The sequence below is a fragment of the Neophocaena asiaeorientalis genome, unplaced genomic scaffold, assembly GCF_003031525.2.
Source record: "Neophocaena asiaeorientalis asiaeorientalis breed wild unplaced genomic scaffold, Neophocaena_asiaeorientalis_V1.1 scaffold268, whole genome shotgun sequence".
In the NCBI taxonomy this organism is placed as follows: domain Eukaryota; kingdom Metazoa; phylum Chordata; class Mammalia; order Artiodactyla; family Phocoenidae; genus Neophocaena; species Neophocaena asiaeorientalis.
The window spans coordinates 364,160-379,957 of record NW_020173979.1 but is presented as its reverse complement, the minus strand read 5'-3'; the positions used below and the strand labels follow the sequence as shown (position 1 = coordinate 379,957).

The following is a 15,798-nucleotide window of genomic DNA, read 5'->3' as shown; positions in this document are numbered from 1 at the left end:
TGGTACTCCCAAACTCCTAATTTATCCCTCCCCCGCCCGCCCTCCTTTCCCCTTTGGTAACCGTAAGTTTGTTTTCTAATGAACTTATGTACAAAATAAAATCCTTTTAAGTAGGGGAAAAGAGTGCTGAATTAGTAGCCTATTACTATTTAGCATATTACCACAAATGTACCTTAAAACAAAACAACTATGTATTAGCTTACTGTTCTGACGTCAGAAGCCTCAAATGGTTCTGTATTGCTTCTGGAGGCTCCAAGGGAGAATCTGTTTCCCTGCTGTTTCCAGCTTCCAGAAGCTGTGCACCTGCCTTGGCTCGTGGCCCTGCATCACTCCAAGCTCTGCTGGTCCCTTGTCACATCTACTTCTCTGAGTCTGCCTCTCCTGCCTGCCTCTTTCTCTTATAAGGACCCTTGTGATTATCAGGCCCCCCTAAATAATCCAAGATGGTTTCCTAGTCTCAAGAGCCTTAACTTAATCATACCGGCAACCACCTTTGCCGCGTAAGGTAATCGATTCAGATCCTGTGGCGGTTGGGAGGTGGACATCTTTGGGCGGGCACGATTCTGCCCGCCCCAAGTCTATACGAAGTGGATCAGTATAAGCGTTCCGTGTTGGGGTTTTGGTGGGCTTGGCCTGTGGTCTGATGATAAGCCTGCTTCCTCCCTTGCCGGGAGATAAGGGGGTAGCTGTGAGTGACATCTCAGAATCTTACTTTCCTCTTCTGTGAAATGTGCATAGTATGCGTAAAGCACAGCGTTGCGAAAACTGACGTAGACTCTTCTGCCACTGGCACGTAGTAGGGGCTTTGCGCTCTTAGGCGAGCATCCAGCCCAGTTCCTTGTATGCAACAGAAACTCCGAAAATGTGGGGTTTCCTTTCCCCATCTATCTCCTTTTTCTTTGCCTTTTTAAGAAGCGACTTTGTACACACTACTCTATATAACATAGATAAATAACAAGGTCCTACTGTACAGTACAGGGAACTGTATTCTGTATCTTATAATAACCTATAATGGAAAAGAATCTGAAAAAGAATACAGACACACGTACACACACACACATACGCACATACTTACATACATAGGTATGTTATATATATATGTATATATCTGAATCACTTTGCTTTACACCAGAAACTAACGCAACATTGTAAATCAACTGTACTTCAATTAAAAACAAAAAAGAGACTTCGTGAGGCCTCCACGGCATTCTTCTCACATATACTATGGAGGCTCCAGAGGGTTAGCGAAGCTTCGTGGTGTGAGTAAAGCTGTTTTTATTGAAAGGAAAAAAGGAGGGCTTCAAAGATACCGATTCTGTGCAGACATTAATTGCTGTACTTTGGCGGCGGGGGAGGGGAATAGCTAAAAGAGAGTAATAGAGTAGAAAGAGTAAACTGGCTGACCAGTGCTCAGGAGTTCAGTCTGGCTTTGCATCCTCGCCCACTTCCTTCTGCCACCATCACCAGGAGCACACCCTGGACAAGTTATTTCCCCCTCTGTGCCTCTGTTTCCTACATGATGAGAACATTGGGTGGATTATTTTTAAGATCCTCTCCAGCTCTTATGCAATAGAACATCTTTATTTTATGAAACACCATGTTGTAAAACCAGATCATGTTTTCAACAGCTTGACCTGAAGTTTGCCCTGTATTTAACAAATTGGAGCTCGTTTGTTATTAAGAACTAGAATTCTATGAAAGCTACATTTTAATTTTTTGTTCGTGCTATTGTTATATATATTAAGTGTGAAGGGGAAATAGTGAGAATTATACTTTAAAAGGAAGATATATTGCTTGGTACTCAATTTTATTAGCAACAATCAGTATCAGATATCCACTGGGAAGCATTGCAGATTGCTCAGGCCTGGGGGAAGGCATAGGCAGCACAGAGAAAGATGCAGGGAAGGAAACAGCTCCCAGCTTCGTGTAGAGTCACAGCCTGGTGCCCAGAGAGCTGGAGGTCCAGACGCAGAGCGCCTGCAGAATCACATGCCCAGCCTTAGGTAAGACCTCCTAGGTCTGAATCTCTAGAAGGGCGATAGTATTTGTCTTTTTCAGAAGCTCTCCAGGTGATTTCAATGCGTTCTGTCGGTTAGGAACCACCAGTCCGTGTCGGTGGCCTTGCAGGAATAACCAGTGCCCCAAAGAGGGGGCATTTAACGTGCTGTGCATTCACTCCCTACTTGCCATCACCATTGCTAAGAATTTTTAGAATTTGCCAAGATAACCATCTTTGTAGCGTTCCCATTCCCTAGATGGCCCTTCAGGAGTTGTATCCCCCTCTTCACCAGCCCAAGATGGGAGTAACCAACTACCAAGGTGTTCTTCCTTTTGGCCGATGGGACTGCAGGTAGACTCACTTCACCTGTCCTCCAGGACACCACGCTCTGCCGAGTTCCTACCCACTGGTCACTCTTTCTCAGCCTCCTTTGCTATAACTTAGTCTTTCCTGACCTCTTAACATTGGAGGTCTTGGATCTCTTCTCTGTTTATGTCCACATGCCTGTCGCTCTCCCACTGCATGAGTTTCAGTCGTCTCTGCTCACAGATGAAGATCTGCAGACTAAATCTCTCCTCTGAACTCTGGACTCTCGTATGCAACCGCCTCCTGGACATCTTCACTTGGAAGTCCCCTAGGCGTCACAAACTCCATCCATCCAAACCTGAACTTGCTGTTTGATCCCTGACACCTGCTTCTCCTCCAGTCAAACATCTTAGGAGTCATGCCTTTTCTTTCTCTCACACCCCACATCCAAGATTTCAGGAGATCCTGTTGGCTCCGTCAACACAATGTCTAGAACGTCAGCACTTCTTGCCCCTCCTTGCTACCACCTGCGCCACCATCAGCCCTCTCCTGGATGCCTGCAGGAGCTTTACAATTGCTCTTCCTGCATCCACTCTTATAGCCCCACTGCATTCTCCACACAGCAGCCAGAGACATCCTTTTCAGTTGTAAGTCCTCTGATTGGAACCCACCAATGACTCCCATTTCCCTCTGGGTAAAATGCAAAGGCCTCACGGTGGCCACGAGGCGCCAAACAGTGTGATTCCAACTAAACCCCTCCCCATACCTCTCTGACCCCTCATCTCCTGTCTCCCTCCCTCTTCCTCTCTCCACCCCAGTTGCATGCCTTCTTGCTGTTCTTTGAAGACACCTGCTTCAGGGCCTTTGCAATATCTGTTCCTTCTCCCTGGAATGCTGCCTCCCTAGATACGCACGTGATTCAGTTCCTCACTTTTTTTTTATTTTGCGGTACGCGGGCCTCTCACTGTTGTGGCCTCTCTCCCGTTGCGGAGCACAGGCTCCGGATGCGCAGGCTCAGCGGCCATGGCTCACGGGCCCAGCCGCTCCGCAGCATGTGGGATCTTCCCGGACCGGGGCACGAACCCTTGTCCCCTGCATCGGCAGGCGGACTCCCAACCACTGCGCCACCAGGGAAGCCCTCCTCACTTCTTTTTTTGATCTTGCTCCATTGTTATTTTCTCCATGGGGCCTACCCCGGCTGCCCTGTTTAAAAATGCAGTCTGTCCTCATGTTGCGTCCCATTGTGAGTCTTCCCCAAACCATTTATTACCTGCTAATATAGCGGATACTTGGCTTACCTTGTTTATTGTCTGTCTTCCCTTCCATTGCCAACACCCAACATCAGCTCCACCAAGGCAGGAATTTTTGTCTTTTGTTCACTGATTTAGCCCAAGAATCTGTCACGTGGTGGGTGCCCAGTCAGTGAACACTAAAGGTAGGAGCACTTTCTAGACCTTAAAGAAAAAAACAAAGCTAAAAGTTTTGTCCTGGTCAGAATTTCATCTGTTCTGTATTTAGTATGTGATCTACTTGAGGGTAAGAATTATACCTTCTAGTGGTCCATTCAGAAACAGAGGTGAGTTAGACCAGATTATCTGTCTTTTCTAGTTACATGATTATATGTAGCATTTATTTGGTGACGTTTAAGTATAGAAACAAATTGTGATCTATACGCCTAAGTGTAAATTCAAATTATGACCCTTGGATGAGGCCAGCGTCCTCATATTGGGGAAAATACAGAAATTGGGGGTAAGCATTTAGGAACTTTCATAACAATATGATAGAGTTCTAGTATATCTGCTGAACCTAATAATAAAAATGGGGGCTTTTATATGTGTCCCACTTTTTATTTCATTTTTTCAAAATTTATTTTTAATATAGTTTACAAAAGTATTGGTTCATGATGGGACCGGAAATTAGAACAAAGCAGGTCCTTCACCGCACATAGTTGAAGAGGCACTAGTCAAATGGATGCTGGGGCTGACTTAGGAAGCTGGAGTAAAAAAAAAAAAGCTTGAAACCTTCTGGACCTTTATGAATCGTCTCATAGATCTTCAGATTGTCCTCTCCTATAGTGATTTTCAACTTTTTTCTTTTTTGCTTTTTCTTCCCCCCCGCCCCCCCAAGCACTAGAACCCTCCCTTTAAATGATCATTGCCATAAAACCCAGATGTAGAGAGCAGATGAAAGCAGACCTGCTCTAGTTGACTATAAACTCAGGGGCTCAGAACCCACCTGCTTGAATCCCCTCCACTCCCTGCAGGTCACTAACATGCCTCGGCAGAGCCCTAAGTCCCTGCACACAAGTCTTAAAACTGTTCTCCTGGGTGTGAATTAGAGTTTTTGTTTTACTTTTTGTATGTTTTATAAATAATACATTTGATACATTCTTATTCAAAATTGAGACATTTCTTCCTACAATGACACAGCTCTTTGAAGTGAAAATTATATCCTTACATCCCTGGACTTGACGTTCATGACTTAGAGGTGTCCTAATTTGAAATTTAGACACTTCTCTTATCATAGCCCAGCTGACTGAAAACCAGCAGGGACAAACCTTAGTTAAACAAAGTCATGTGTATTTCAATGAGGGAGACCACGCACTGGAGGAACTGGGATTGTCTCACCAACAAAGGAAAAGATAGGTCTTTCAGAGCATCTTGGAGAATGGTGGAACTTAGGGAAGTTTAATGAAGCAATATTTTGATTGGCTCAAAGCAGGGCTGGGTGTAAAGATCTGAACTGTGAAGTAGCCCATGACCTGGAAACTACAGTTTCCTTGGAAACTACAGAGTTAAGAAAAACATGGAAGGGACTTCCCTGGTGGCGCAGTGGTTAAGAATACTCCTACCAATGCAGGGGACACAAGTTCAAGCCCTGGTCCGGGAAGATCCCACATGCTGTGGAGCCTGTGCGCCACAACTACTGAGCCTGTGCTTTAGAGCCCACAAGGCACTACTGCTGACCCTGCCATCCACAACTACTGAAGCCCATGCACGTAGAACCCGTGCTCCGCAACAAAGAGAAGCCACCGCAATGAGAAGCCCACGCACCACAAGGAAGGGAAGCCCCCGCTCACCACAACTAGAGAAAGCCCACGTGCAGCAACGAAAACCCAACGCAGCCAAAAAAATAATAATAATAAATTAATTTTTTAAACAAAGAAAAAAGACATAGAATGTTGTGTCCAGAAACTCCCTAATCTGAAACTTTGCATCTGGGCTGGAAATCCAGGCTCCTTTTCTGTGTCAAAGTGGGATGATTCATTCTTCCTAGTATGATTTCAAAGAGCAAAGTTTCTGACAGTCTGTGATTGTGGAGAACAAGGTTTCTCGATGAGATAAGAAAGCAGTGGTCACCCAGAGAAGGGGGTTGTTAGGACACCTTTCAGCTTCAGTGTGACCTTGGGAGAAATATGGTTTCCTGTCAGCTTTGCAGCTGACTTTATCTGTGTTTGTCATCCCAGCCTGCTTTATGAATAATGGGGCTGATTTTTACTTTCTTACTCTCAACTGACCAGCTGTTTTACATATACTAGATTCCTCACATCTCTGGGCCTAACATGCTTGATTTTGATCCAGTGGGCCATGAAGTGTGTTAATTTGAGATTGTGATAAAGTTCAAATGACAGGCGTCTGCACCTGACATCTTAGCAGACCTATGATCTAGTGAAGCACTGAAAAATAGTGAAAAATACTTGGAAAAGAAAGCCACTATAAGAACCAATATTAGAAATATAGAAAGAGGAAAGAGGTATGAGAAAGCAATGGTTTGAAGCCTTAGTAGTGATAAGATCTTTTGACCTGCTAATATCACATAGAGAGATCTAGTTTAAGGAAGTCACCAGTTATGAGGAAAAAAATTAATAGACAAGGATACAGCATTATTTTTCATGGTGAAAAACTGAAAATAACATAAAGGTTGAAGGTGTTGCTAAATACCTGAAATGAATATTTAGTGCCATAGGGAGTGCTCGTGAAATAAGTACAGCAGGAAACAATCAGGATGTTAAAATATAGGGTATGATGTCAACTTTATTTTTTTTGTTAGAGGATAATATGTATAGAAAATGTCTGCAAGGAAATAGATCAAAACATCAACAATGGTTATTTCAGCACGGCTAAATTATAGCAGATTTTGTTTCTTTATTCTTTATTTTCTACAATAAGCTTATATTATTCAAAATACTGCAATAAGCATGTATTACAGCAATACAAAGCACCTCTAAAAATAAGCATATATTACTCAGTGAAAGAAACTAGTTACTTTAGAAAGAAGTAATGGTTCTTAGCCAGAAAATAAGTATTTTATGAGGAAAATAATATGCTCTATGTTATTACTGTTTATGGGGTTGTCAAAATGTGTTTTTCCCACTGTTAGATTGAGGAGAATAATTTTTCATTTTGGATTGTGGTCTATACACTGAATAAGGCTGAATGAATCTGAATCTTCTTTTAATTCTAGAATTTTTAGCATGTAAGCCTTTTTGCATAATGAGTCACTTCTACTTGTAGGAAAAACAAATTTAGTAAACCAGAATGCCGCAGTAGTTTGAGGTTGGTTCTTTCATCCAGAAAAAGTGTTTCAGACTTCAGACACTATTATTGTTGACGTTATTTTTAACTTTTTATATTTTTATTTTTTTCTGAAGAATAGATTTCCAAAGTAAGGGATGATGAAATACTATGTCCTTATAAAAAGAACTATGTGGGAAATCATTGAAATTTGATTAAGATAAATTGAGATTTACAGACAAATTTAGCTTTGGATCTAAATAGCCTTTCTGCCATTTGTAGCAAAATTATTTTCATAAATAGGAATGTACCTAACTCTTTATTTGAAGATTAGTGTGACTACAAAGTTTCTAAATGTGTAGTGACTTTGTAAGTCTTAACTAGGCCTGTCCTTTTGACCCTCTACAGTCCAGGACAATGTCTGGAGAACTTCCACCAAACATTAACATCAAGGAACCTCGATGGGATCAAAGCACTTTCATTGGACGAGCCAATCATTTCTTCACTGTAACTGATCCCAGGAATATTCTGTTAACCAACAAACAACTAGAGGATGCAAGGAAAGTAGTGCATGATTACAGGTAACATTAACAAGTATGCTTTGGGGCTTAATATATTAATAGATCATCCTGTTAGCCTATTGTCTTTAAACCTTCCCTTAGTGATTTTTCAACATTTTTTTTTGCAATTGATTCCTTTTTATAAAAAATATATATATATAAGAAATAGGAAGACGTGTTTCATTCCCCATTGTTGACACTTAACACAGATATCCAGGGTTCGTAGTAACCTGAAAATAAGCCAGCCATCCCTCCAACTCATAGGTGCCAATCCGTGAGGTCCCCTTTCTAGAGCCCTGCCTTCTGCTCGACAATACAACCACACCTGCATCCACAACTTTCTGTCTCCAGATAGAGGCTGCATCTTACAAAAAGCAAGTCGTCAAGAATTAGGGTAGGTTGTTCGCTTCTTCTCAGATTAAGCCCCAGTGAATAAACCCCACATATAGTAGCTCAGATGGGAAGGGTGCTGGTGGCACAGTTTGTAGGTTTGGGATGGACTCCGTCAGTTCAAAAAGCCAGGCATGAGGTGAGAGAAGAGACATGCTCTAAGGCAATGGTCACAACTTTCTTTTTTTTTTTTAATTTATTTAATATTTTAATACAATTTTTAAAGGTTACACTCCATTTACAGTTACTACAAAATATTGGCTATATTCCCCGTGTTGTACAATACATCCTTGAGCCTATCTTACGTCCAATAGTTTGTACTTTCCACTCCTCCACCCCTATGTTGCCCCCCCACACTATAACCCCTAGTTTGTTCTCTATGCGCAGGCTCAGTGGCCATGGCTCACGGGCACGTGGGATCCTCCCAGACCAGGGCACGAACCCGTGTCCCTTGCATCGGCAGGCGGACTCTCAACCACTGCGCCACCAGGGAAGCCTGAGCCTGTGTCTTTTTTGTTACATTTACTAGTTTGTTGTATATGTATGTGTATGTTCCACATATAAGTGATATCATACAGTATTTGTCTTTCTTTGTCTGACTTATTTCACTTAGCATAATGCCCTCCAAGTCCATCCATGTTGCTGCAAATGGCAGAATTTCATTCTTTTTTATGGCTGAATGATATTCCAGTGTGTGTGTGTGTGTGTGTGTGTGTGTGTGTGTGTGCGCGCCACATCTTCTTTAGCCATTCATCTGTTGATGGACATGCAGCTTTCTTGATGGAAGACCATATAAGAAATATTTCAGCCTTCGTGGACTACAGAGGATTTCTGTCTTATTCTAAATGTTCTGCCTAGTCTTCTTAGTGTCTTGGGGGTTTGCTTGCTTGTTTGTTTGTTTTCTAGGGCTTTTTGTTTGTTTGGTTGTTTTACAATCCTTTAAAAGATGTAAAAATCACTCTTAGCTGGCCAGCCATACAGGCCACAGACAGTAGTTTGCTGACTCCTGCTCTTAGGGAAAGTCAGCCAGAAGCTGAGAATTGGGTTAGGGGGAGCTGTGAGCCTAAACATGCCAAGGATAATCCATGCAAGGTACGTATTTGACTGTCACATGGGTAGTCAGTGAGGCCACCAAGGGCGGTCTATAAACTTTGTTACCAAACACTGAGTCTGGCCAGGTCTTAGCATGCGCAGCCGTGCAGAAAGAGGGCTCCCTGGGAAGCAGAACATCCTGGAGCCCTACGAGCAAGTCCTGAGGAACGAGGCAGAGGAAGACGGCAGAAGCGCATTTCAGAATTCCGGCAAGTCAATGTTCCATGATTCTGGAACAAAAGCCATAAGAAGAGGAGAGGTGGAGATGTAAAGACAGCTAGAGGAGTTGAAAAGAAGCCATAAAAGAGATTGCAAAGCCCCTAAACTTGTCAGAGCAAAATTAAAATCTTCACTGGAGGCAGTGGTGGAGAAGTAATGACATCAATGGTACCGAGAAAAAAGTGGAAACAGGGATGCTGGGGATAAACCTGAGTCACTCTCCAAGGATGAAGATCTGAGGTCGGCACACTTTTTCTGCAAAGGGCCAGATGATAAATATTTTCAGCTGTGCAGGCCCTACAGTCTCATTCTGTGTTGTTTTGCTTGTTCACCATCCATTAAAAATGGAAAAACCATTCTTAGTGCACCAGCTATTCAGAAATAGGCGTGGGCTGTAGTTTGTCAACTCCTGATATAGATGAAAAGGTGAGAGTGTGAAAAGGATTATATTTTAGGGGACTAGAGGATGGAGAGTGAAGATATAATGTATTGATGCTTCTCAAGGAGAAACTAGAAAAATGCAAAAGATGGCATAGTAAGTAGGTAAAAGAATTGTCCTGTAGTGAGGACAGACATCCACAAATTAGGCTCACCCTGTTTCAGGCAAAGAGACCCACATATGGAGATTTTTTTTTCTTTTTTCTACAAAGCAACTTTTAAAAATTTCATAAGCATTCAAACAGGGAAAAAAAGTTATTAAAAAAGAACAAATGACAGAGAAGTCTCAATCTTCTTATCTATGCACTGAGTGCCAGAGGACAGTAAAGGAACGTGTGCCGAGTTTCTAGGAGAAAGCATGTAACCCAGGAATTTTATACCAGAGTGTCTCTGTTTACAGAGGCAACAGAAAAATACATAACGACATCAAAAACAAACTCCTCATAAATCCTTCTTGAGAGGTCAGGAGATGAAGCAAAATTGAGTTCAAAAATAGGAAATCCATAGTATATTGTGATTCCTCAAACAATTCAAAATAGAATTACCATATGATCGAGCCATTCTACTTCTGAGTATATACCCAAAAGAATTGGAAGCAGGGTTTTGAACAGATATTTGCACACCCGTGTTCAAAGTGGCATTACTCATAATAGACAAAGATGGAAGCAACCCAAGTGTCCATGGATGGATGAATGGAAAAATAAAACGTCGTATATTCACACAATAGAATACTATTCAGCCTTAAAAATGAAGGAAATCCTAACACGTGCTATAACATGGATTAACCTTGAAGACATTATGCTAAGTGAAATAAGCCAGTCAGAAGAGGACAAATTATTGTACAATACTACTTATATAATGTGCCTGGAGTAGCCAAATTCATAGAGACGGAAAATAGACTGGTGGTTGCCAGGGCCTAGGGGGCCGGGCAATCAGGAGTTATTGTTTAATGAATACAGTCTCAGTTGGGGACGATGAAAACATTCTGGAGATAGATGGATGGTGGCAGTAGTTGGACAATACCATGAATATGCTTAGTAACACAAAACTGTACAGTTAAAAATGGTTGAGATGGTAAACTTTATGTTATATATTGTATTACAGTAAAAATAAAAGAAAGCTGTAATATAGACTAGTGACGAATGTTGAAACTGTTAAAATAGAAATAGTTGTTGCATTTCTAGTTATAAAGCAATGTATAGGCAAAAAGAAATTTTAAGTGTTTTGTAAAAAATAGTAATAGCTATCTGAATCTAAAGCCCTAGATTGTAGTATCAAAAAAAATTTTTTTAATAAAACAAAAGGAAGAGGAGGAATTAAAAGTATACCAAATATTTATCTTAAATAGGAGGTGGACTCAAAAGTATGTACGGTTTGGCTCTTTACCATGTTAGAGAAATGTTATCGTAGAATGGTTTTGAGAATCTTTTTTTTTTTTTTGCTGTACGCGGGCCTCTCACTGTTGTGGCCTCTCCCGCTGCGGAGCACAGGCTCCGGACGCGCAGGCTCAGCGGCCGTGGCTCACGGGCCTAGCCGTTCCGCAGCATGTGGGATCTTCTCGGACCGGGACACGAACCTGTGTCCCCTGCATCGGCAGGCAGACTCTCAACCACTGCACCACCAGGGAAGCCCGGTTTTGAGAATCTTAATGGTAACCGCTAGTCAAGTTAAATCTTAGGATATATCTTCTAAAACCCCAAAGGCATAAAAACAAAGCGTAATAAGTATAACTAAAGGTAAAACCAAAAAACTGTCATAGAAGCTTTTAAAATAACGTAAAACAAGATGGAGGAGGCCAGACAGCTTAGTAATAACAGTATGTGTAAAAGGGATTAAAACCCTCTATTAAAATCAGACTTTAAAATTGTGTAAAAACACTTAGAAAGCTCAACAGTGACATGGCATCCCAGTCGGAATGCATGAGGGTTGCTAGCTACATGACTAATCTCTGTGTGAGGTCATTGTGCATGGAAAAATACAATGACTTCCTCCAAGAATCGTTGAGCACCTCACCTTCTTTTCTCTTCACCTATTAAGGAATATAAAACCCTTAGAGTCTGTGTCATAAATTGCTCCACTGGGGATTAGGGGAAATGCTGCTTTTATCATGTCTGCTTTTATATTCATTATATATCTATATATCTATATCTATATCTATATCTATATCTATATCTTTATCTATATATTCATCAGTAAAACCAATTGGTGAATTAATGGTTAAGAAATACCCCAGAGTTCTCCCCGTACCCACCAAGAGACAAATTAGCTGTGAACTCTCAGAGGAGAATAGCTCAAAGGGTTAGTTGGAGTCAAGGAAGTATCACGTACAGTGTACCTTCAAGGAATATGAATACCAGTAATCTATAGTCCTCATGGGATACCAACGTGCTATTTTAGTATGAATCCAAAGGGTGGTAATAAAAATGGCTAACATTACAAAGCAGGACGAAGGTAACTGCAAATAAAAAGGAAGCTGTATGAAAATCGGACAAAATTCAGTTCAGGGCGAATAGATCAGAAAAATTTGATATTTATAAAATGACCGTGTTCGGTATTCATGAACTAGTTAATGTTACATCAAAATATACAAAGAAAAGACTGTTAGAAATACAGACAGAACTTGATTAATCACGTCAGAATTGTTCAGTACTTTAACTGTGCAAAAAGAAAAACCAAAAGTAAAATTACAAAGTAAAAATAATGAGAAAATTAATATGAAAACTTAAGGGATTGTGCCAAAATTGTACTCTGAGTGGAAGTTTATAGTTTTACGTGTCTCTTTGATTAAACGTTAAAGGCTTACAACAAATGAACTGAGACTTCAGGTTAAGAAATTAAAGAACAGCACAAAATAAGAAAAAGAAAATAACAATAGCACATGCTGTGTAATGATACTGCCTGAAGCACTTCATGTGCATTCATTTAAGCCTCAACAGCCCTTGGAGGTAGGTGCTCTCGTTATGCCCATTTTTCAGATGAAAGAACTAAGGCAGAAAAGTCAAAGTCCTGCCACGGTTAAGTGGCAGAGCCAGCATAGAAACTCAGACAGTCTGACTCCAGAGTTCATGCTGTTAACCACTGTATAGACTGTTTTCAAAGAAAACAGAGAGAAGGTCATTTTTTCAAGGTCAGAAATTAACAGAATTGAAAAATACATGAAAAACTGGTTCTCTGATAAGCCCAGAGAAAGATAAGCCCCTGGCACATCTAATCAATATAAAATAAATAAATAAAACTCAAAGTATGTAACAAGAAGTTAAGAAAGTTGCCTGTGAGAAATAGAAATATAAAAATGAAGGGGATTCCCTGGTGGTGCAGTGGTTAAGAATCCTCCTGCCAGTGCAGGGGACATGGGTTCGATCCCTGGTCGGGGAAGATCCCACATGCAGCAGAGCAGGTAAGCCTGTGTGCCACAGCTACTGAGCCTGTGCTCTAGAGCCCGCAAGCCACAACTGCTGAAACCCGTGCGCCTACAGCCCGTGCTCTGCAACAAGAGAAGCCACCGCAATAAGAAGCCCATGTACTGCAACGAAGAGTAGCCCCCGCTCACCACAACTAGAGAAAGCCCGTGCGCAGCAACGAAGACTCAACGTAGCCAAAAATAAGTTAAATAAATAATTTTTTTAAAAAATGAAGCCTACTATGTAGCTCTTTGCTAAAAATTTTAGAAATATTAGTGAAATGTCTAGCCTTCTATGAATATATAAATTACCAAACTTGACTCAATCCAAAATAAGGCAAGGAAAGAGAAAAAAAAGGAACAAGGAAGAGATGAGACAAACAGAAAACAAAGAGCAAGATGGCAGAATAAATAAATAAAAATAAAACTTTCCCACAAAAATCTCCAAGGCCAATTAGCATCACAGGTGAAAGAAATTATTTCTTCACAGAAAGAAACTATATCAATTCCATCACAAACTCTCTCAGAAAATAGAAGAGGGGGAAAGACTTCTTCACTGTTGTGGCCTCTCCCGCTGCAGAGCACAGGCTCCGGACGCGCAGGCTCAGCGGCCATGGCTCACGGGCCCAGCTGCTCCGCGGCATGTGGGATCTTCCCGGACCAGGGCACGAACCTGTGTCCCCTGCATCGGCAGGCGGACTCTCGGCCACCAGGGAAGCCCTTCTTCATCCATTTTATGAGACCACTGATAGCAAAACCAAAGGGATTACAAGACAAAAATTACAGACCAATATCCCTCATAAACATAGACACAAAAAATCCTCAACAAAATTTACAACTTAAATCTAGCCATCTTTAAAAGGGATAATACCCAAAATAAGCAGAACCCAAATAAGGTTCATCACAAGATTGCAAGTTCATTTTAACATTTGGAAATCACTGTATCAGTAGACTATGACAGAAAAACATACAGTCTTCTCAATAAGTGCAGAAAAAGCAGACAAAATCCAACATCCCTTCATGATAAAACTCTCAGCAAACTAGGAATAGAAGGAATAAAGTACATCTAAAAGAGGCCTATAACTAACACCAAACTTAATGATGAAAGAATGAAAACTTTCCCCCTGAGATCAGGAACAAGGCAGGGAGTTCAGCTTTCACTACATTTATTCAGCATTGGACTAGCATAGCTAGTCCAATAAGAAAAAAAGAACAACAAAAATAAAAGATGTACAGATAGGAAAGGAACTAAAACTCTCTTCATTCACAGAAAACATGATCATCATATAGAAAGAATCTACCAAAAATGCAAATAGAGTGTGTTTAGCACAGTCACAAGATATATTATAAGATCAGTATACAAAAATCAATTGGGTTTCTGTATAGTAACAATTAACAACTGGAAGTTGAAATTTTAAAACTCATATTTTCAGTAGCAACAAAAATATTAAATGCCTGATTTCAAGACTTACTGTAAAGCTCAGGTAATCAAAACAGTATAGATATATAGATCAGTGGAACAGTATAGAGGATCCTGAAATAGACTCAAACATATATAGTCAATTGATTTTTAAATAAAGATGTCTGGATAATTCAATAGAGAAAGAATATTCTGTTCAGTGAGTGGTTCTGGAAAAAATGGATTTCCACATAAAAAGAGAGTATTAATCTTCAAACAAAATCATAAACATAACTTGAAATGGATGATAGACCTAAATATACAAGCTAACACTGTAAAACTTCTAGAAGAAAACAAGATAAAATCTGTATGACTTTGGGATAGGCAAAGGTTTCTTAGATAAGACATAAGCATGAACAATAAGGGAAAAGATATGTCTCTTCACTTCGTAAGACACTGTTTAGAAAACAAAAATGCAATTCACAGACTGGAAGAAAATATTTGCAAAACGTATAGCTCATAAAGGACTTATGTCCAGAAGAGATAAAGAATTATTTTCATTCCAACCCAATTTGTTTAAATGGTCAAAAGATTTGAATAGGCTGATGACACTAAACCAAAAAAAAATATAGAAATATCAAGTAAGCATATGGAAAGATGCTGAGCATCATTAGTTGCTAGGGGAATGCAAATTAAAACCACAATGAAATATCACCTCACACCTGTCAGAATCAAAAAGACAACAAATAACAACTGTTGACGAGGATGTGAAGAAAAGGGAACCCTTCTGCCCTTTTACTGGGAATGTAAATTGATGCAGCCACCTATGGAAAATAGTATGGAGGTTTCTTTAAAAATTAAAAATAGAACTACCATATGATCCAGCAATTCCATTCCTGGGTATTTATTCAAAGAAAACAAAAACACTAATTAGAAAAAGATATATGTACCCCTGTGTTTATTGCAGCATTATTTACAATAGCCAAGATATAGAAGCAACGTTAAGTGCCAATCAATAGATGAATGGATAAGAAGATGTGGTATATATAGATATGTAAAACATCTATTACTCAGCCATAAAAAAGAATGAAATCTTGTCATTTTCAACAACACAGATGGACTTGCATGTATTATGCTAAGTGAAAATAAGTCAGACAGCGAAAGACAAATACTGTATGATTTTACTTACATGTAGAATCTAAAAAATAAAACAAATGAACATAAAACAAAAACAAACTCATAGATACAGAGAACAAACAGGTGGTTGCCATAGGAAAGGGGGTTGGGGGGAGGAGAGAAATCGGTGAGGGAGATTAAGAGGTTCAAACTCCCAATTACAAAATAAATGAGTCACAGGTATGCATGAGGTACAGTACAGTGTGGGGATATGTCAATAACTATAATTTTAATATCTTTGTAAGATGACAGATAGAAACTAGGCTTATCGTGGTGATCATTTTGAAATGTACAGAAGTACTGAA

The 15,798-nt window shown here is 40.2% G+C and overlaps 1 protein-coding gene across 8 annotated transcripts in view; it reads left to right on the top strand.

Moving 5' to 3' along the window:
• SFXN1 (sideroflexin 1) overlaps positions 1-15,798 on the top strand; it is a 52,247-nt gene that overhangs the window by 8,291 nt on the left and 28,158 nt on the right. For all 8 annotated transcript variants that reach the window (XM_024753390.1, XM_024753389.1, XM_024753395.1 and 5 more), the window contains one exon: positions 7,228-7,400. In XM_024753390.1, the coding sequence (XP_024609158.1) occupies positions 7,237-7,400 (164 nt within the window). In that variant the 5' untranslated portion in view covers positions 7,228-7,236. The remainder of the gene's footprint in view (positions 1-7,227; positions 7,401-15,798) is intronic.